General features: G+C 39.7%; 1 protein-coding gene across 1 annotated transcript in view; it reads right to left on the bottom strand.

The window, feature by feature from the left end:
- Positions 1-23,034, bottom strand: part of RAPGEF5 (Rap guanine nucleotide exchange factor 5) — a 159,343-nt gene that overhangs the window by 33,707 nt on the left and 102,602 nt on the right. The window contains exons 12-14 of the mRNA XM_039570699.1: positions 3,377-3,455; positions 2,132-2,276; positions 201-298 (exon numbers count right to left, since the gene is read on the bottom strand). Coding sequence (XP_039426633.1) covers positions 201-298; positions 2,132-2,276; positions 3,377-3,455 — 322 coding nt within the window. The remainder of the gene's footprint in view (positions 1-200; positions 299-2,131; positions 2,277-3,376; positions 3,456-23,034) is intronic.

The following is a 23,034-nucleotide window of genomic DNA, read 5'->3' as shown; positions in this document are numbered from 1 at the left end:
AGTGAATGCTGAATCACAAACACTGCCCAACAAATATCAGCAAATATTGAATAATCTAGCGTTAAAGAAGGGATGATTTGTAAAAATGAATATGCCACTTGTATCACTTATCACTTGACTGAATTACAGAAAGATGGCAAAAAAAATAAATTACACTCTGAATAAAAGACGACTTGATCACAAATATAATCAATACTTACTGACGGCGATGCATCCCAAGTATCTTCTGAAATTCTTTCAGGTCCTTCTCAAGAACGGGATACTCATACACATCATCTAACACATTTCTGTATATAGTCTACAAAATAAAGCAGTATCTGCAAACATCTGACAACTCAAACATAAATCTAAGGCATCATATCAGTGGTCTAAGTCAATTCAGGCACTATCCTACTAAAACAAGTTTTATCATTGTATTTATGGAAAACCTGTAAGGAGAGAATGTTCCTCTTTAAATTTCCAGACTGGTAAATATTCAGCTTGCCTTTGGAGAAACACTCTTAGTACTGTCTACCAAGTGAGAGGGCAAAATGCTTGTACTATTTTGTCTATAAGCAGGAAAATTTAAAACACCATTTGTGGCTATTACATGAAATCTGGGTTAGGTCAGATTCTGAAGCATGACAACACACCGCATCATCATCACTTATCCAAAATGACAACAAAGATTAGATTAAGACTTAAAAAAAATGGCAAATATTCTACTTTACCTTTCCTCACACTTGCATGCATTTTAAACTGAGTTGATGTGTCCCACAAACTCCCACAACTCTCCCTAGTTGTAAACTAATGCATAAATAAACCTTACTTCTAATTTTGGGGGAAGACATTGTCATCATTGAAATCCTAGTAAATATTTTCTCTACGCTTTTTCCGAATCTGCATGTAGAGCCTTCTCTTTCCCTTCCAAGAAGACAAGGATCATATGGCTGAGCTGAGTCACCAGATTTGCTTTCGCCCCACATTCACAGACTTCTGCACGAATGATTTTAGCCTACAACCCTGTATGTTGGTTTTTCACATATAACTACAACCATCATTAATATTATTGCTGTTTAATATTGCATACAAGCTTCCAGAAGAGGAATTGTGAGACAGTGCACAGTCACACACCACCATGGCCAGAAAGCCCTGCATCCAGACAGGTGCAACTCAGTGTGATATAACCGATGCCTGAAATGAAATCCCCCTTCCAGAACATCAACACACATCTAGTACCAAACAGCAAAAATCCTGGGGTCTCTGCTTCCATATGCAACGTGTCCTACTTAAAACCAAAACAAAACCATAAAAAAAAAAAAAGCAATCTCAAGACTTTTTCCACATTTCATTCAATGTTTCATGCCTTTGTCTTGAGTGAGTGACTGAAGAGATAAAAGACCCTTAAGAAGATCTCCAGTCGCAAAGAGTCTCATCAGGAAAAGTGGAAGATACTGCAAAGTCTCCTAAAATACTCTCATTTTTCAACCAGCAGGGAAAAGAAATATATTGAAAAAAAATCAGTAACCAGATAGATTTTAGGTTAGCAACAACAGCACTATTTGCAAATTTACAAGAGAATTTTAAGAGCTTTTGGAACTCCTACAGAAATATCAGAAGAACTTTGCTAACAAGTAAGGAACAAAATTTTATTTATTAAAATACATAAAGCTATGTTGTTCTCCATGTGCACCCAGCAAACACTGTGGAATAGGATTTCACTCCTCAGTCAAAGTAGCATCTCTCACAGACATCTCAAAACTCACTATGTCTATAAACCTCTGGATACTGACTGCAGACCCTATTCTGACAGATATGATCAGTGTGTCCAAGGAACCTCCACATCTTTGTAGTTTTATTTCTTACCTTCCCAACTTTTCCCATTTTCTAGAAACCACAGGAGTTCCATAAGTCTCATGTGTTAAAGGAAAGCTTTTAATGTTGACTATATTGAGAACACAGGATTTCTGTTTAAACTGACTATATCTAAGGCATTTAAAGAAGACACATGTAAATCATTTTATATTATAGATTTCATAGAGAAGAAAGTAAGTATGAAAAAATACATTTTATAGATTTTGCTGTTGGGGCTTTTTAGACACAGTATGTAATTAAACAGTGCTGAAATGCATCACAGAAACTGTTTCAATACCTTTAAAAATTGTTTTAAATGCTCATCCTCATGTAACCAGTCTTTGTACAGAGAAGTCCACTGAGACACCAAATGCAAGACTTTTCTTTTCCTGCAGGACACATCAGAGTCGTCTTCTTTCCCTTGGTGGTTCTTAGCACAATAGGTGCAGTAGGTTAAGGAACATACAATAAGATCTCGCAGAAGCTTTAAAATTACTGACAAAAACTTTGCAATAATCTCATTTGCTAATGAAAGATTTTTTTCACTGCACTGCTCAGTTTTAAATGTTTTATCCTGTCTGGAGCTTTAGGAGTTTCATAACTTTCGGGAATGAAATTGTCAGTAATAGGAATAGTAATTCATCCTCTGTGCCAACAGGAGTTTTTTCCCTCACAGATCAGAGAGGTGAGTCTATAAAAGTAAAATCAGTTCAAAAGGAATTATACAATGTTCAGTCATATCTTTTCTGCAGAACTGAGAATGAAGCTTTGTCCTGCACACGGATGCCAATGTGAATGTCTGTGGGAAGGAGGGCAAAGCATCATTAACAATAACACAAAAAACAGGCAAAGGAAGTCAGTTTCTTTTTGCCTGCACAAATTACATTACCTGCAGAAGTAACACTATTAAAATAAAATCTAAAAAACCCTGAAATACTATTTCTACTATTGTTCTCTGTTCATAAGGTAGAAAGACCAAATGTCACATGATACCCACTTTGTACATTATTCCTGTCCCTTCACGGTTCTTTCTTTTATAAGGAAAAAAAAAGATGTTTTCACCACAGAAGTTAAAGACTGGAAAAAGATTTTTAAAAAAATTTTAAAAAGGAAGTTCATTTTATAGCCACAAGTTTATTCAAATATTGATCCATAGCTTATGGAAGTCATTGGAAATACATGAAAATAATTCTTTTATCTAATAATGACTTAAGACATACATCCTGTATCACATGATAAAAGGAGCAGAGACTGTAAAATTCTTTACCTTTTCTCCTTGTGTATTCTGAAATGTGTTATGCACATGTAGGTATTTGATGAATTAACGTAACCTGGGAAGGTTTTAACCCCACTTTAAATTCTACCTTGTCACAGTTATAAAGGTTTATTTATCTTTAAACAAAAACTGATACAAAATTGCATTGTTGCTATAAGTTAGGCATCTGTTTCAAATCCAGGCATGTAACTTTGATATAAGGCTCAACAATAGATAAACTACAAGTAAGTGTGACCCCCGTGAATAAAACATTCAATAAAAGGATATTGCCTCAGAAGTGCCTGGCACAAGTCATCGGTCGTCATGAAAACTGTGTATGTGAGAAGGAAGTCATCCAGGAGAGTTTCTGCAGAGGAAGACAAAAAGAGCCCAAGGCACAATAAATTAGTAAGAGCAGGAAGAGAGTATCTACTCCTGTTACTGGGCATGGCAGGAACAGGACCCCCACCCTTAAAAAAAAGGTTCAAAGAATACAGAATACATAAACCTTTAAGTTTCAAAAAGTTAACAATGTGTTGCCACTGCAGAGATCAGCCCCTTTATTTAACGAGCACATCCTCAGCTCCCAAAGCACCAACAGGCACAAGCATGCACAAAATAATTCATAATAGTTCAGGAATCAGTAAGAAAGAGTCTTTGTAACAAACACTGCCATCCTGGTTAGCTCAGCTGCACACAAAGCAGCCTTTCCACATGTTAGCTTGTTCTGGAAATTCAGGAGATTCACATTTTAGTAATAGGACAGAAAACTAGGATTGCCATGAACTGTGATTAACATCTAGGCACAGTAGTTGAGAACTATGACATAAATATATTCAAATCTTTAGCTGGTTGGCTAGTCTTGTGGGCATCACTGTAAGTGTTGAGATGTTTTCTCTAAGGTTTGTTCAATTGTATCAATGAAGGCTTTTTTCTCCACCTGGTTTCTATCTTACAAAACCAGGCTGAAGGTACTTGCTAACAGACCATCCCTACACACTGCAGTTGTAGCACCTCAGGTTGTCAGGATGAAGACCACTTTGGATCTCAGTGTAACTTTTGTTCCTCATTCCCATGTCACACTATTTTTAGGATTTTTCCAAACCTTTACTACACAAATCACTGGGCTGAAAGCTCTGGGTTTGCTCTTGGATGACAGGGCTCAAGGTAATCTCATGGTGGTCTTCAAAAACCCAGTGGCAGAATGGAGATAAGAGCAAGCCAGACTTTTCCTGGAGGTGTGCTACTAAATGATACGGGGCAACCATCAGAGATGGCAACCAAAGAAAATCTGTCGAGATCAAGGTACTTATTTTTTCCTCCTGTGAGGACACCCAACCATTGTGACAGGTTACCTGCAGAATCTCCAACATCACTATATTCAGGGCTTTCCTGTGCAAAGCTCTGAGCATCCTGGTCTTACTGAACCTGCTTCCAGCATGGGTTGGACCTGATGGTTTCACAGCTCCCTTCCAAATGAAATCATTATAAAACTCTTAAACAAATTTGATAACAATTTTAGTAAACTACTCATACATGATGCATAATCTAGGAGTGAACCTGTATTTGGTTCACACAACAAAATCTTTTCTTTTATGCAAACGGACAATTTTATCAGTCTTTTTAACCTCAAAATAAAAATGTTTCTGTTTGTTTTTCTGGTTTTGTTTTGTTTTCCCCAAATGGTAAGATTTCCTCAAGTTTTGAGGGATTCCTGTGGACTGTATTTCTTTTAATTTCAGCAAATACTCTGTGTTCCCTTTAACAAGAAAACAACTCTGTTTTTTTCAGATAAGAACAGAAACATGGACAGAGGCTGAACAATAACAGAAATTATTCCAGTTATACGGTAGAGCAAAAGTATTTTACCAGTATAACTAGCTGGCAATAGTTAGCCCCAATTATACTAAGTTGTGATTTAAGTGGTGGATTTACAACTGCAAAGACTAAGGGCCAAACCATACCTCACATGAGAAAGACAAGGCTGAGCCCTGATTTCTGTACCCGATTTTCTCACTATTTGTTTGTGATCTGTTCCAGTCCAAGCTAGTGCTCGTGTACGAGTGTGCAACTGAGAGCATCCCAGCAGCTTTTCACAGCAAGGCTGCAATTTCACAATAATTTAGACCAATTTCCCTTACAGCTGCTTTGGACCTTATCAGTAAATTATTGATCCCACAGCTGCGGTGCATGATGGCAATGAGGATTCATCCATACATCATCCACAGACAGATGTCACACAGATAAACATGGATGGATCGCTAATGACATCCCACTCCGTGAGCATGAGATTCAAAATACCTCCAGTGTCTTTCAAAAAAATTCAAGTAAGTCTATCTAGCTCAATGCATTTAACACTGCTGATCTAGAAAGAGTCCTGGTCTAAGGACACATAGGTTAAAACCCTTGCACCCAGAAGCAAAACAATTAAATTCTTTATTCTACCCAACATTGTTAAAAACGGTGGAAAGTACTATCTCTGCATAAAAAGAGTATTTTGTCTCAGTAAATGGAAAGGCACGGCGAACAGCTTGTTCTCTATCTGAAAGGTCATCTATTCATTCTCTTGCACGTCTTTTGGATGGTACCATGAGGCTATTAACGTTGGAGGTTTCACAAACATTTATTTGGAAACAGCTGAGCTTGGCGTCAACGAACACATTTTAGTTCTTTATTGAACTATGTGACTGTGCAGTGATTCCTCACAAAGTGAAAGAGACATTTACAACAGATTATTTCCCTAATTTCCTGCTCTGTGTAGGGGCTATCTGAGCTTCAGCAAAACAAAGCCATGTGTGCAGAAAAGAAATTAAGTCCTAGTTGAAGCAAAAACTGCAATACTTGTCAATGAACTTCTCTAATTGTTCAAAATAGTGTGAATTTATCACAATAACTGGTGTTTAAAAACAACTTACAGGTTTATTTCTATTATATCATAATAATCTGTTTTCCAGATGTTTATCTTCAATTCTCCCAGCATCCCAAAGTGTTGGGATGGGAAGAAAGGCTGGTTTTACTATAATGTCAGTTTTTTGCTTTTTTATTTTCTTGCAAGAACTATGTTACTATTAATGCAATTCTCTCTCAAAAAAAACCAAAACAAAACACAACAAACCAAACAGTGACGGAAAGTCTGTATGTTTGTTCAGATAACTTACAATTAGTTTTAAGCCCTCTGTGCATCTCCCTCTGTCTCCATGTCCTTCCATTCACAGTCTCTGGTTTCTAACAACCCCATCAAAATAAGGTATATCACTCAGCCCACTTAAAGTTGCACATATGTATACACAGTGATTTCTTTTATCCCCTAAATGGAGAAGAAATGCTAAAAAAACCTTAATAAATTGTGTTTCCCACAGCTTGTGTATAGGCTAAATTTCTTCAAATTACCTCTGAACATGTTTAGAAATTTAAACCCTAGAGGAATGTTTTGAACAAAAAAAGTCTGGATTATACATGTGGTCCATTAATAGCATCACTCATCCGTTAAATTACTGTAACAAGTAAGCAATGAAAGTGCTTTTGCAAGATTAAATATCTATTACCATACATCACCTAAAGACTTTACAATAATATTCGTATTTTAAAATGCCTCAACTAGCTTGTAGGTATTTCCCTGAAGTCCTACTGTTCACTGTAACTATCTTCTGTATTTTCTTCCTAAATGCCCTGTAATTTAAACTCATTCCAGAGTGGTTTTCCATGTCATAGCAGGAACACAAAACCTGAGGGTGTACTGATACTTCAAAAATAATTTGCTCAAAACAAACCACTGCACACTTGTCAGACACTTCTGGATATTAATACGTGTCCACAAAAAATGATTTGCTAGTCTTAATCTATAAATGGAGAGAAAGGGTAACCATGGGAGGATTAATTCACAGCATATTATTCATTCTGCTACTAATGGCCACTAAGAGCAGTAAACTTGAATGAGGAAGGGCTGTAAGTGTACAAGTTGGGCTGAAAAAATATGAAAAAAGTCTTTCTGGTTTTTTTTCTGTTTAGTCACATTTGATTTAAGAGTTAAAAAAGAGCAATTCCAGTCAAATCACTAATAATTTACAGTTAACCATACCCTCACTCAGAATGGCAGTGAAATGCATACCCCTTTTAAAATTTTACTCCATGTTCCAGTTTCTGCTTAAATTCATGACAATTTTCCCTATTATTACTATAGAAAAAGTGGGTTTTTAGCATTTGTAGCAAACAGGGAGAATAAAATGCACAGTAATAGTTGGAAAAGAAAAGATATTGGAAGAAAAGTCTTGGTGCAAAAGCCTGTGATGCTATGATTTTTATTTCTCTTCTTCATGAATTTTTTATTTAATCTTTTTCTTCTAGCCATCCATCTAACTTTTCTTTGTTCCTCACAATTTTCCTTTATTTGGCTAAGCAATTATTACAAAGTCTGCAGCTAAATTGCAGCTATGGAATATTTCATTTCAAAGACAATTTCAAGCATTTTAAAGCTTCATTAAGACATGCAACAGAACCAGCATGAGTTCCATGGCCTCCTGTTCTTGCAGCTCTTTGGGGGCAGCCTTAGGCAGTAATCTCACCACACCAATTGCGTGCAAGTTCCATAGGCATAAAAATAATAAAAAAGCAGGCACAGTGCTTGTTTGTTATTAAATAATCAATTTGCACCAGCTTCTGCTGAGACAGTTTCTCCCAGGCTATGAGCCCTCTTCTTCTCCCAAGTGAAATAAACCATGGACACAGCTTTAGCAGGAACAGTTAGTACTGCTCGTCCCATTTTTCTGCAATGGACAAGTCCTTCTGCAAGACACATTCAGGGTGGCCGAGGGATAGAAAGAGCAGTATATAGACGCTCTCACCCATGTGAAACATTTGCTTTCAGCTGGTTACTGAAGGACCCGGCAGTATATCTCCACGAGAAGTTACAACTGTATTGCGTGTATAGGGTGATGACAGCCAATAGCAACCATGGTGTATTTGGTGGGAAGGGGAACCTAGGGTCCCAGAGACAGTAAATATTAGGTATTTAAATAAATAAAAGAAATAAAATATCTAGATAAACAACACATCATATATTCCCACCTACTTAAAAACCAGACAGGATTCCCTGCTGCTTTCCACGTGCCCACTTACCTCTCTAACAGAAGATGCCCTTTCTCTCTGAGAAGACAACTCTACAAATACCAAGGTGATGGTACAATTATAAATGCCAGGAGGAAATAATGGGTTTCCTACATGGGTTTGCACACCAAATATGATTTTCCAGTAGTTTCTTTTCTCCTTTCTCCACCCTCTTCTCTAGGCAGGGTATCAATCACTAAGGCTTAGGACAGAAATTATTACATATCTGTAGAGAAAAATCATCTGTGACAGATATTTAACAAATCAGGACAGGCAGTACACTTCATGGTGTTGCCATGTCAAACATCTGTACCCTCTTCTCAAACTGGAGCATTTTCTTAAACTACTGCAGGGGTACAAGGCATCAGTGGAGCAGTTTCACACTAATAACTTGTAACATAAACATTAAAAGAGACTTAATCTAAAGGAAATGCCTTTGTCAAAGGGAGTAATAGTTAAATTCATTATATTTGAGGACAGCTCTAAAATGCAAATACTAAAAAAGCTATCTCATAGCATGAGTAAAGAAGGAAAAGCAAGGGAAACATTCAAGTGTCACAGACAGCTACACATCTCTAACTACTCGCCTAGCAATATGTTCACACATTATTTACCAACATGCACGTGCACCAACCAGCATCTTTAGACCCCACAGCTAAACCAATACTGCACATACATGTACATTACAAACATGTCCAATAGCTCAGGCTGCATTTAGAATACACCTACTGCCCTACTGCTAATATTAGACACACTGTCCAGCTAAGCCAGATATAATTATTCCTAATGCCTGAGTCATTAATCCCTTTATATCCACAAGAGGAGATAACTTGATAACAAATTCCAGTTTGTCCTGGTTTTTGGATCACACTAGTACATCCTGAATAGATTTTGGTTTGCTACTTCTCAATGGCTACCAACAAAAAAAAAAAAAAGAAAAAATAAACAGAAGCAGAAAAATAAGCCAAACAAGTCCTCCCACTTTCGGTGACAAATTGACTTCTGAAATGACAAGAACCATTCTCTTTTTCATATCAGACTTTACAGAGCAACTTTTCAGACTCTTTTTTTTCCACTCTGTAGCATTTCTTTTTCCATGTTCTATCCTTTCCATTATATGCTTATTTAAATATTATGAAAAAAATAAAGCTATGCAAAACAAGGCAACAACAGGATTTAAAACATCCAATGCATGGAGCTTTCTTCTTATAACTGCATGGCTTACAAAAGGTAAATTCCTCAATACAGAGGAATATAAGCATATAAACTCTATATTCCTTTCTCTGCAGATTGTATATGCCATGTACATGTCATGTACTGTTAGTTGGGAAGAGGGTACTGATAGTGAAATCTGTTAAACTGCAAAGAAAAACAAGTAATCTCCTTTTCTTTTTTGGGGGGGTTGGGGTTTTTTTTTTTAAACTTATCACTATTCTAAACCCAAATCTCTTCGACTTTGCACTGTACAAATCCATTGTGAATGGCTGTGCAAGAATTACAGAAAGATTTAAGGGTTTTTCAGGCTTGTATTCCACACTAAATCGGATTATAAGAAAATATAGATAAAGCACTGGAATGCAAGTTTTTTTCCACTTTATGCAAAGTAGTGATTCAGCTTTGTCCAAGGATTTGCTGGTGGAGGCTAAACCTGTATGGAGACTGAAGGAAAAACCAAACAACAAAAAAGAGGAAAAAAAATTGCCTGAATGAACAAGCCACTGGAATTCAGTAACTCATAGGTTAAACCTACTCTTGCCATTGTAGTGGAAAGCCTTAGTCATGCTACAGAGCATTTGTGGTTGTCACTACGTGTGTATGAGAGAATTAAACTGAGAGAATGAAAACTCATGCACCAAACCAAAAATACAACACTCCAAACTCTCTGCTTTCCAAGCAGAGGAAATCACTAAGTGTCCTTCCTGCTCAACTTAGCTTTCAGAAATATAACAAATAAAAAGAGGTCATAATATCTTCTTCAACCTCAGCATGTTAGAACTTTAGTATAATGCATTGGTCGTCAGCATGTAGGAACTCCAGCAGCACAAAATACAAGTGGGGGCTTCACACGCATTTTTCAAACATCAATGCAAACTGAGGGTTTTTTTGTGTGATAATGAAATCTCTTTGGTGCTTGAAGAGGGGGGATATTTTCAAGAAAGACAAAGATGAAGAGAAAAATAAATGTATTTTAGACAACATAGAATGAATTCTAAAAACATTTAGCTATGCCATCTCCCAATTGTGACTATGGCAAAGATGGTAAGATGACCATATGGTCAGCTCCTGACATCCCCTTATGTTAATACACTTACCAGTATTAGCCAGAATTACAAATTTAATAATCATCATCAACTCTGCTCTCATGTACATTCAGTGCAGCATCCCTACCTTGCAGGACCAGACACTTTTCTCTAATGCTTTATGAGGCTCATCCCCCAGAGTGTATTTGGGGAAAAAAAGTCAACAGCTAGACCAGCTAAATCCTTTGGAATTTTTATCCTCCTGTCTGTGACTGAAAACCTGGGATCAATAACACTAATGCACCTTCTGACCTCATAGCACATGTTGGAAATAATTTTTTTAAAAGAAAATATTCACTGATGGGGTTAGCAACAACATACTGATGAGAAATAGTTAAGACTTGCATCTCTCAAAATCATCAAGAAAAGCAGCCCTGTGAGATGGGGTTACAGCTGGGCAAACAGACAGATGAGCCCTGTGCCTGAGTAAAATGGATGCTGATTACTTACTATTCCATAGGGAATAAATACTTTTTTCTATTTTAAATATTCAGTCACTTAGTTCAAATTAAACAAAATGAGGGCTACAGCAAAGCATTTTCAAGTTTTTTCAGCCTCTTGGTGCTGAAAGCTTGTAGCCTTGATAAATTCTTGTCACACTTCTTCCTCCCTTCTGCAAAACGAGAAAATTGTAACACACCTCAAGGCAGACAATGCTACATGTAGGTTTTTTGTGTGGTTTAGTTCACATAATACTATGCAATGCACTGAAACCTTTCAGCAATGCAAGCACAGGTCCTGAGAATTGAGTTGTAATCAGAAAATTGCTTGTTCTGCAGAAACGGAAAAACGATTTGATGGCAGCCAACTCTTTCAAAGACAGAAGTTTCTCAGTAATCTGTAATTCCACAGCAATTTAGTAAAAATGTCAGGATGTTTCTGAGTACAAACAGTAAATGCAAATTGCTATCTGATCTAGGAAGATATTGCTCATGTCTGAGAGGCTGCTGAGAGGTCCCAGATCTCCCTTGCATTCAGGCGATGGCAACGGTGCTCAGGACCTTGAAGGATTAGCCCTTAATTCAAAATCGAATCCTCTAATAGTGCTATGCCACCATGGACACAGCACGAAGCAAAAAAATGAAAATGATGTTGAGAAAGAAAGGTCAATGAAAAAAAAAGAACATTGATATATAATTTGCTGCTAATGTATTAAAACAATTATAGTAGTTATGTCACCTAACCACCGAGGCACCGAGAAATCAATGCACAAAGGAATAAAGAGCAAGACATTTATTTCTGGCATTAGGTTGGAAAACTAAAATACAGAAGGGCAAGATATTTAACTTGTACAACCACATTTTTTATTGGAGCACAAAAGTCAGAACTAGGAATCATTTCTAAGGTCATCTCCCAGAAACTTCTGGCAGTATTTTAACATCTGCAGAATGAATCAAACACATTCTGTCTGGTAAGGTCAAAGATCCTCCTAAAGTTGCATTCCAGTTGCTGCTATCACATGTATTGGAGCAGTTTCTTATTTTGTTGGAGGGACAAAAAGCCCTGAAACCACAGGCAGAGAGCAAATGTCAAACTTGTCTAGCTTTAATGAGACACTAATTTTCCCACATAGAAATCTGAAGCTCTCTTATTTTCCCCCAGGTAGGAGGGAGCCCTGGTGATTCATGTGCAGCTGTAATGGCCAGGGCTACTTGAAATTATTGGACAAATCCACTACACCTAATACATTTTGAAGCATTAGAAATGTTGCCTACAGCAGTCACCCTAAGATGTTGATACTTTTTGTTTAAAAAGTGCCTTTGACTGCTGCATCTAAAACACTGAAGTTTTCCACGCAGTGAAACTTGACGGTATACGGAGGTATTTTAATGCACATGTGAAATGTGAAATCCTCACGCAAGCAGAAGGCAGACACTCCTTGTTCATATCAGGCATTTCCCAAAGTACTTGAGGAGAAAAACCCATCCTCTCTTTCCATCGATTGATTAAAATAAGCCAGCCAGGCCCGGATTGCCTGGAGCAGCAGGACAGAGGATAAAAGATTTAATGGTTCCCTTTCATCCTTCTGCCTGCAGACCAGCTGCCTGAGCACAGCCTGCTGTGATGTGCCCTCCTGGGTTTGCACCTCCAGCTTGCACATTGCCTGCCACCCCAGGCACTGGTGTGGCTCAGCGAAAGTTGTACGAGCAAGTACAAGGCAAGGTTCTACTTTTCTGCTTCTGTCTTGCACAGGAACTTCTTTGCATCAGTGCCATCACCCTCCTCCCCAGGCAACCAAGGAGATGCAATGTCTCCAGCTCAGACCCCTCAATGACACAAGTTCCAGGTACCACCAACAGCTGTCACTGCCTCAGCGGTGCCAGCAGGACAGGACTTTTGGTTGTCTGGTGGCAGCACAGCACGCAGCCATCCTCCAGGAACTGACACCAGTACACAAAAAGGGGCTGTATCCTCTCTCCCCTCTGCCACTGGAAGCCTGGTCCTACCAAATGGGTGCTCTAAGGTGCCTTTAGGCTGCTCGAGACTTTTGCCTGGTCCACCAGTCCAGTACATATTCCAGTATAAAGGGAAACTGAAAATAGGACATTCAGCTTTCAGAAAGTTAACACAAAGGAAGATGCACTTAATCATCATTCTTTTAATCTTTGCTGTCCAACACTTACATGGCATTAAAGAACAACCAAGTTTCATGTTCAGCACGTCTTTGTCATTGCTGAATTGGAAAATCTACTCCTAGGAAACAGTAATCTTCAAATCTAATATCGTATATAAGCATAAAAATCATCACATCTTCAAAAAATGATTGTGAGCTCCTAATCGCTAGATCATCAAGATGCTTTAAAACAGTCTGCTTCTCAGTGACATTTCTGAGAACATGAGCCCACATTTTCTGTTGACAACCCAAAAATAACATATATATTTGGGTATATATATTTAAAAACTCTTAATTGGCATTATTTTCAAGTTGAGACTATTAGCCCCAGAAGGCTTTACTTCAAAATCCACTGTATTTGGACAACATCTAGTCCAGCAGATTATGACAACTACAGTATAGTGACCAGAATACATTCCATGCTGGTACATGACATGGATAAAGGACAGGTCAAACTACACATGGTAGGGCCCCACCTAAAGCTCTGCAGGCCAGGCACAATGCCTAGACTTCAGTGTGCAGCGTTATCCCATCACCTGCTGCTAACTGCTTTCCTTACAACCAGAGGGACAGGTCCCTTAGGGGAACAGAAATGTACAGATCCACACTTGTGTATTTTTAAAAGTGTTTAGCAAGAAGCTTTGATCTATTATTTTCCCCCCTACAAAGCAGCAAGGGGAAATTTCTTTGTGCTTCAGCCCAAGGAAGGAGATATAAGGAGTATCTTGTTTGCCCCTGGGAGCCAAATTATCATAAATATGCTAAGCAGGGCAAGCTCCCCAACATGTGGCACTGGAGCATGTGCAGTAAACATCACAGCATCTCTTCAGGGAAGCCTAGCACGACAAAGCCTCCACTGGCAAAACACTCCTGGATTCTGTTGATTTGACAGAATTGCCTATAAAGGGAACGATGGCATTTTCATCCGAGCAAGAACTGTTTGATTTGGTCCAAATCTCTGTACAAGATGGGAATAGCATGCACTAGACTAATGAACAGACCACATTTCTTCCAGCACACGAAAGGTCAAGTGGTGGGATATTTTTGGTGTATTGGGTCGCACACACTAGGTTAGGGTCTTGCATACACAGCTGTGGCCCACTGTCACGTAACCTCAAAAGCAGAGACTCACTTAACATCTTCTGACATATGGAGGCAAAAGGCCCAGCCAGGGTGCTGCATGGCTGTGATGTGTTACAGGCTCTGCTGGGGAGGGAGGAATATATCTGGCAAACCCCAGAGGAGACCCAGACAGACATTGGCATACTGCAATGTCACAGCTGCACTGGAGGATGCCACTTCCAGCATTCTGCCCAGGGTGTACAATACTTCAGGCTGATGGGCAAACAGTTCTCAGACCCCTCTGAAATAACCTATGCAATGTCTAACAACACACCTGCAACGCGGCAGAGGCAGGTGGCACAAGGAACACGACATCCAAGAGAACCCAAAAACCAAACAGGGCCATAGCTGCATCTTACATTTCCACACCTGTCTTCCTTCCCACTCCCCAGGGCAGTGAAGCACAGCTTCACAGTATAAAACCAGAACAATGAGCACCAGAACATTCATCAGGCAGCTGCATTTTGCTTCCCCATGTGGTGAATGGGTTCCAAAAAAATTTGATGAGTTTCATGATGGTGGTGTTAAAATACATTGTTACACTAATTGTAGACTTATTTATAAGATATAGGTCCTTAAATTATGACCTGAAATTGTACTTGCTACACTGAGACGCCCAAATCATTCCAGTGACAGGTTAACACGTAATTAAAGACAGCTTTTCTCCTTACTATTATTACAACTTAATGGAAGACAGCAATAAAAAAATGCCTTGCACATAGTCTGCATATGTATTAAGAACATCTAAAAACTTCAAACTATTGTGTTTGTCAGTACAACCCTGTGCTGACAGCTGAATAAAAGAAATCACAAAGCTTCTTGCTTGCACAGTTTAAAGATCATACAGGGGTAAGACACAAGGAATAGATATTATCCAGAGTTCAGCTGCTTCTAAGTATTAAAACACCTGCATGGGCATATTTTCCTGTGGCAGCTGAACTGTGTTTGTGTGCAATTTGGCTGCTTGCAATACACAGCATCTCAATGCTACACTTTTAAGATAGAAGACCTTTATTTTGATAATTTTCAAACTACTTACACTCATTGGGGAGTTCAGAATTAGATCCTTGGTTCAGCTGTACCATAATTACTCAGGGGTTTTTATTTGATGGCCTTGCTTATTTCAGTTAAATAAAGTGGAAATACTAAGCAATTACAGATGAAAGCACAGTGGGGTAATTTTCTAAAGGTTTATATTCCCTTTTGCCATTATTTTGGATTTTTAGTGCTATTTATTGACTCAGTCACAAAAAAAAAAAAAAAAATAGATGCAAAACACAGCTCTCAGACAGGCATAACTTTGGACTGGTATAGTCCAGCTTTCTTCCTTTGTATCTTTCTTTTCCAAGTCTTATGAGATGCTGTGTTTTTCATGCACACACTGGAAAGCATCTAATGCAAGAGATGCATTCTGTATTTCATGGAAAGTGTTCAATGTTTAGCTTTTCATAAATAAATACAGCCAGCTGTCTCCTGGACTTCACAGGGCACAGAGGAATCTCCTTGGCTGACTGGTAAACCCCACCCTTCTGCACAAGCACACATGAATCTGCTGCAATGTTAAGGAAAAAGGTGACAATCACAAACTGCGATAACAGATAAGCCCCTGTATTAAACGGTGCCTCTTGGATCATCTGCTCCATGACCATGTTTCACCACTCAGCACCTGGCTGTGACGAGTGCTCGCTGCCATCTTTCATTTCTATAGCTCTTTTAGGCCATAAGTGACAGCACAGTTTTCACAAAATGTGCTTTATTTTTCCAGTGTATAGAGAAAAGGAGGCAGATCTGGGCTCGGGAGAGGCGGGAGGTACCTGCCAAGGCTAAGTACACAAACCCACTGTCCCATGCAGACAACACCGATGCTTTTGGCTAACACCATCAAATCTGAGTCAGATAGTGATCCCACTGCAAATTACCTTTGCCTATCAGTTTTTCAAGCCCTCTTCAAATTAAATAGGCTAACAGCATAATTTCTCCTTTTTTTTTATTAAACTGATTTGCTTATTCAATTAAAGGCAATTATAAAAAATTTTTTTTTTTGTACTAAGAAGCAGTATGCTTTCCATATCACCACCGGTTAGCCCATGGGGAATTATCAATTATGTGATGACAGTCTCAGACTGCAATCACTTTCCCATGGCTTCAGCCTGATAAACACTTCTGCTAGGTTTAACACTTCTTATAGTTTATTTCAGGTCACAAAATAGTGAGCATGTATTTATTGTTCCTAAAGAGCCTGTCAGAGAAGGTAGCAAAGCATCTTTAAGGAAGACTCCGAGGATTACATACCACCCTCCAGCTAGATGAATACTTCATATATAAGAACATATATTTAAAAGTGATTTTCCGTATCAGTTTTTAGAAACACATCACCGATTACAGTAAACATACAGGAGCTGGAATTAATTCCATTAGGAGCTACTGTTCTGAAGAAACAGTAGCCCACATCCCAGAAGGACAATGAACTATAATATGCAAGCTCATTTAATCACTGTATCCAATTACAAGGAGGAATAAATCGTCACACACATGCCTATGTCTGAATTTTGAAAAGTAAATAGATCATGAATAGTCAAGCCAAATGCTGTGAATCTCTGGATTCAGAGATTAGCAGGGGAAGTGGTGCATTCACTTCCCACTTGAAATTTTTTGTTCCATTGATCATACGGAGCTGACATTCTCTGCAGTAGGAGACACAAAATTCTGACTTCACCTCAACGCAGTTTGTGTATGGTCTAAAGACAGACTTTCCTACTCTCTCTGCTCTGATGCACACCCAGGACTCCCCTAAGTAACAGGGGTTCAGAAGAGGAGCTGCCTTTCTTCCTAACACTACAAACAGCAGCACTTCGGGCAACTGCTCCTTCCTTTTGCTGTAAACTCCCTCATCCCAGACCTACATGAGCATATGCTCCACGAGGATCTGAATCCTCTCCATTTGTCAAGAAAACCCAGTACAGCAGTCTCTTGCAAAGCTGATAGCATTTTCATGTTTTCCAGATGCTTTTAGAAAACTGTTATCAAGTATTTAACATTCTTTGTAATCAAGAGCATAGTTGTAACTTCCCAAATTACATCTTACTAACCTTGACTCCCTGAACAAATTTCCTATCCATTAAACTATGATGTAACATAAAATGTCCTCTGGCCCATTTGCATGTCAAAACCCTCAGCCCAGAAGGGAGATTAGATTTTCATTAATAATAACACAGTCTGTACTCCCACATCAAAGAAAAAAACTTGTTCAAAATATTTACATAAGCTGCACAAGCAGCCCATGATATATTTGCCTGGAGAGATGGGCCATCATGCTGTAGACCGTAAGAAAATTTCCCTCAAGCCAGTGATACTACACACACCTCAGGAAAATGCCTTCCTTGCAATGGGAGAAGGCAAGTTTCAGCTGGCAGAGATCTTTCCCTGTCTACAGGTTTAGGCTTCGCTTGTCCAACATGCCCAGGTTTCCCGACTGATCACATCCCAAAATCTTGCATGTGCTTTGGGGCTCCTGCCCACAGCAAACCTCAGAGGTCCCATGATGGCAATGGCTCCCCAGCTGTCGCACTGCCGTGGGGAAGGGCTCTGTGCCCATCAGCAGTCCCAGCACTGATGGAGTCTCCAAGGCATTTGCAAGCTGCTGTGGCCTAGGAGCCCTACAGTGCGGTCACAAGGAGAGCAAGGAGGGAACAGACAGTGTCCATTTGCTTCCCTGGCCCTGCTCCAGGGACGTCCAGGGGGCAGAACAGTGAAGAGCCTGCAGCATGTCCAGGGCTGCCTCCTTGCAACAGGCTGGGTTCCAGTAGGCCAGATGTCTGCACCTGTTTGTCCATCCCAAGAACCACGTGGCTGCCCCCATGCAGCCTCCTCGTTCAACGCCTGCACAGCTGAAGTGGAAGGGAGGAGGCATTTTGCCTGCTGGGAAGTGGGGAACATGTCTGTGCATCATCCTGTGGTAGCCTCCCTGCCACTGCTTGATGGCACGTACCAGGACGGAAATTTTCCACCTGCCTGTTACAGAGTTAAAGTGTACAGACAGCAACGCAGACAGTTAACTACTACAGACAATAAGAGGAGAAGCTGTAGACACCTTAATAGGCAAAATGTTTGCATTTGCCCATTCCTGGTGGTTTCACACTTTGGGGCAATGCTACATGGTCACTGCTGCTTTAAGGCTTTGAATGAAAACCCTTTGACAAAGGGGATCTGACAAATGCTATTTGTTTGTGGTTGTTTTTCACTGTTGTTTGTTTGCTTCCAGCTTGTGGCTGTGCATCCCCCATGATGTTACTAACAGTATCAACAAACAAAATCCTATGGACAAGGCTCCGATGGGGCAGGGAATGAAATCCAACAAGGGTTTCATTATTGTATTGATGCTGGGGCTCTGAATTCATGGCTGGGAAAGAACAAAACCAGGATCTGGCTTTCTGGTTTTAACTGCAGTCGTTCCTAGAGAGAGGTAAACCAGCCCTGAATTCCAAGAAATGGATGTGAAGAGGGTTAAAGAAAGGCTGCTTGTGGAATTGACAGAGCCTTGTGGGCAGTGAAAGAAGGAAGGAGGGGGATGCAGGGTGTAGAAAAAAGAAAAAAGGAAAGAAACTGAAAAGCAATGAAATGTGAGATATAAAAGCTTCTAGCAGTCCCAAGTCAGACAGCATGATTTCTCCATGATTACATCTCTCATTCTGGCAATTTATATCTCCATCAAAACTCAAGTTCAAGCAAAGGAATAAAATCACAATTCATGCCAAATGCCATTGCAAGAAAACCAAAGTTTTTTATTATTAGCTTCCATCAAAATTAGATCCATCAATGCTGCCACTTTATTTACATTCATCTGTTTTCCCCAAACTTTCTCCCCAAGATGTTTTTGCACTCAGTGTCCTTGTAGCCATCACATTTTCACTTCAGAGAGAGAAGTATGATTTTGGTTTTAGAAGGATCTCACAAACTTTCTGAACTAAGACAAGGTCATCTCATGATCTCAGCCTGGCTTGGGAGAGAATGGTGTGAGCTGCTGCCACAGCTACAGATCACATCGGTATTTTTCACCTTGTCTAAAAGACGGGACAAGTAATGTACTTTATTGCAGTAACTGATGCTATTCTGAAAAGCTCTTTCTGTCAGTGCCAGATATACTCCATGAGGGTAACTGACATCTCATGAAAAACCTTTGGCTGTCAAAGTGCTGTAATTCTACTCCTATTTCAATCTTTGAAAGGATCAAAATTGACTCTACAAAAAAAAGCAGGACTGTCTCCAATGCCAACTACATAGACTCTCCTAAAAGGTGTTCTACGCCCCAAGTAATATCAAACTGGATCAAACCTTACCCTCTAAAAATAGCAACAGCAATGTAAAGTCTGCATTATGAGCTTACCAATTGCAGTTAACGCACAGGGCTTCTGAATTTATGCTCAGTGCATTCTGCTCTATTATCTCCTCTTAAGACAGGCCCCTCCACTCTCTCAAAAGTATTCTTACTACAACCATCTATTCCTACATTCAACAGCCAATCTTCTCCCTTGCCCACTAAAATAAAAACCTAGCAAAACATCACAAACCACAGCAGAACACCCTGCCAACCTCTTCCAGCACACAGCAAATTCGGTCTGAAGCAGCTGCTATCACATCTGCTCTTTCTCCCTTTCCCTTGAACACGCTAGAGAAGGCAGCAGCCACTGTTAGGGCAGGGCAGGGCAGAGCCTGGCTCTGCTGCACCTGGTAATCCAGGGTGTGCTGGCACCAGTTTGCCAATGCCCCAGACAGACTCTCTCAAGCAATTGTGTTTATTCAGCTACACAGCAAGCAGAGGCATTCCATGCTGTAATGCAGCCCAGGGTTCCCAGCTATTAAGGGAGGTCTTAAGAGCCCACAAAAAGCCCATTGGGAAATAGGCAGAAATCTATACCAATTAATGGTTCACAAATAGGTCTTGGGTTGTGGCTTTTTGTTCTTAATCTCCCCGGGTGACCTCTGAGCCCAGGGATTTACAGAAAGTAGTAAAGTGGGAAAGAAAAGGACTGCACCAGTACACTGCACAACCAAGCATCACCTAATGGCAGTAACAGGGAGCATGACAGGGAGCTTAGTAAAGTAACAATAATTGTAGTTTGGCTATAGCCAAAACCTGTCCCACTCTTGCTCACAAAAAGACCAAGGCTGCTACTTCCATAGTACTGTTAAACGGTTTGAACTCAGGGCATGTTAAGAAGGATTGTGGGGGAAGGAGGAATTAACAGCATGAGAGTAAATTTAGTTCACAAGAGGGAAAAAAGCTGCTTTGAAGAACAGATTTCTTTCAGATTCTTAATACACAACCTCAAAGCACAGGTCTGCAGCGAATCCATCCTTCCACCCTGTGGGCGGGGAATGAAGGCGCTCTTTATATTCCTCAGAAAATATTAATCTCACAAGAAAATCATTGTATTATAGCAACTTGGAGCACTGGAAACACTGCAATTCAAACTCTGAAGACAGTGCCCGAACTGTATTCTTGGACTCAGAGATACAGTAAGCATGCCAAGATACAGTTTTATGTTTTCAGCATTCTTACACAAAAATTCCCCCATTCCGTAAGAGCTTTTCTTTAAAAAAAAAAAATAAAATCTGAATTTCAGAGCACCATCTCTGAGTTTTATATCACCGCAGATCCTGCTTTCAGAAAGGAATGCTTTACTGTATCCTGAGAACAAGCTTCCAACTTAACAACCATCGCACTGAGCGCTAATAGCAACACAGGAGTCATTAGTGTATGAACACGCCTGCTTAGGTCAGCAGCAGGGGAATCTCGGGGTCATCGAAGAGCTGATGCCTTAGGATTTTAGCTTTTATATTTTTCATATCCTGTAATGCTTTAGTATGTAACTGTAAAACTCCATATAGCCTGTTAGCTACTGTTCTCCCATTTTGGTTAGACAAAACAAATCCTGCCTAGGCTTGAACTTCAAGGACCCCTTACTGTCTCAGGCCCTGAAATATGTAAAAAAAAGTGGGTTAAGGGGGGAACAAACTTGGGGTAATGACTTCATTACCTGAAATTGTAATTGGAGGATTAACTCCCAATATGCAAATGGACCAAATTTATAAAAGTATGGAAACCCGTGACCCGGTCATCCATTCTGGGTGTAGCCTCTCTGAGGACTTTGACTGCCCAAAGTGTACCTTGAAGGCCCTTCAATAACTATAACTGCTTTTATTCTCTTAATTTTGTCTAGCCCCTGTTTTTAGGTAGCCCATCAAGGCATCAGAGAAACACAAAAAAAGAGTACCTCAGCGTCCAGTGTTTCAACAGCTTGCAGATCAGGGTTTGATAGTAAAAAGCTTTAAGAAGGAAGAAAATGAGTACAATACTAAGCGGTGAGAACGATAAATAGCGGACCTGTGGTGAAGGGCCCCATGTTTGAGGTTCCTGAAGGACAGGGTGGTCTGTAGCTCCCGCTGAAGGAACATGGTGTGTGGACACTTTACAAGAAGCAGCAACACAGATATTTCAGTTTTGCAGTTCCAGTTCCTACTCTCACAGCTAACTGACCTGCCAGCCCACACACCATCTGTTGCTATTCCTCTTACGCTACTCTGTTACAAATCTGGTCTCACTTTTCATCTACTAGAAACAGCACTTTTTAGATAACTGTACATGTTTTATAGTCAGCTCCAGTAAGCCACATTCTGGGAAAATATGAAGACAGTGCTGTACTGGCAGGCTGAGAGGATCTCCCCAGCTGTGATCTCCCCAAGCTGTGTCACCTCCGCAGTAGAGGTTGTCCTCTCCCTTCATGTATCTCATTCTTGGTGGTTTGATCAAATTGCTGCAGGGGAATGGATCTCCAGTAGACAGAAGACAGCAATAGTTAGCACAGTTTAGATTCATCTCAGAATTTGGCTATGATTTTTTGCTAAGCTGATGTTGACTTGTTTTGGTTTGGTGTTCTTATGGCTCTCCAGAGGCAATATGACATTAGTTGCAACAGAGGAGACTCAGCCTGCTTCATCTCCAGACCTGCAGCTGTAGAACTGACTTAACCTCCTGTGTAGCATTTAAGCCAGACAGGGAAGCAACCCAAGTGGCTGGTGTATATTTAAGATGACAGGTCTCTTGATGAGAGAGATTTCTTTGGCATGATCCCTGTGCAGTGACTCTGTTTTCCCCTTCGACTTTGTAGCCCTCAGTCCCAACCTTCTGACCTGGGAACACGAGTTATTTCTGCTACATTTGACACTGACCAGACACACTCGAGTGATTAGAAAAGGATTCAGACTAAGGCAGAAACTAAGAAGCAACCTCTGCTATTCTTTTAACCACTAAAATACAACAATTTTTATAAAATCTTCCAAGAATTTTTTATCCCTCCCATACACTTCTTAGCTTAGCACCACCAGACAATTAGGAATTATCAAAAGCACCATTCTGGAAAAAGTTCTATAGAAATGCTTTTCAAATATACAAACATGTCTCTTTATGATCTCAGCTACTTAATGCATCTGTTAATATATATATATATGACCCCATATAATTTCACATATCTGAAATACTTACTCCATTGATTTGACAGTTATATCACCTAGACATCCAAAGTTATGAGAGCAAAAGGGATGTTACAAATAACTGATTAAATGTCCTTAGGGTTACATTTCCAGCAACTTATCAAATTCCCAGTGTCATAACATCTTATCTTCCAGGTACTTCATCAAAATGCTTATATCATCCAAGCCTATTTTGCAGTACAACAAATTAACATATTCTGCTTTTTTTGACTTAAAAGCCTTTTTCACTGCCAAAAGAATTTTTACCCCTAAAAACG

This window comes from Corvus cornix, chromosome 2, assembly GCF_000738735.6.
Source record: "Corvus cornix cornix isolate S_Up_H32 chromosome 2, ASM73873v5, whole genome shotgun sequence".
Lineage (NCBI taxonomy): Eukaryota > Metazoa > Chordata > Aves > Passeriformes > Corvidae > Corvus > Corvus cornix.
The sequence above is the reverse complement of the archived record's forward strand: the minus strand, read 5'-3'. Positions and strand labels throughout refer to the sequence as shown.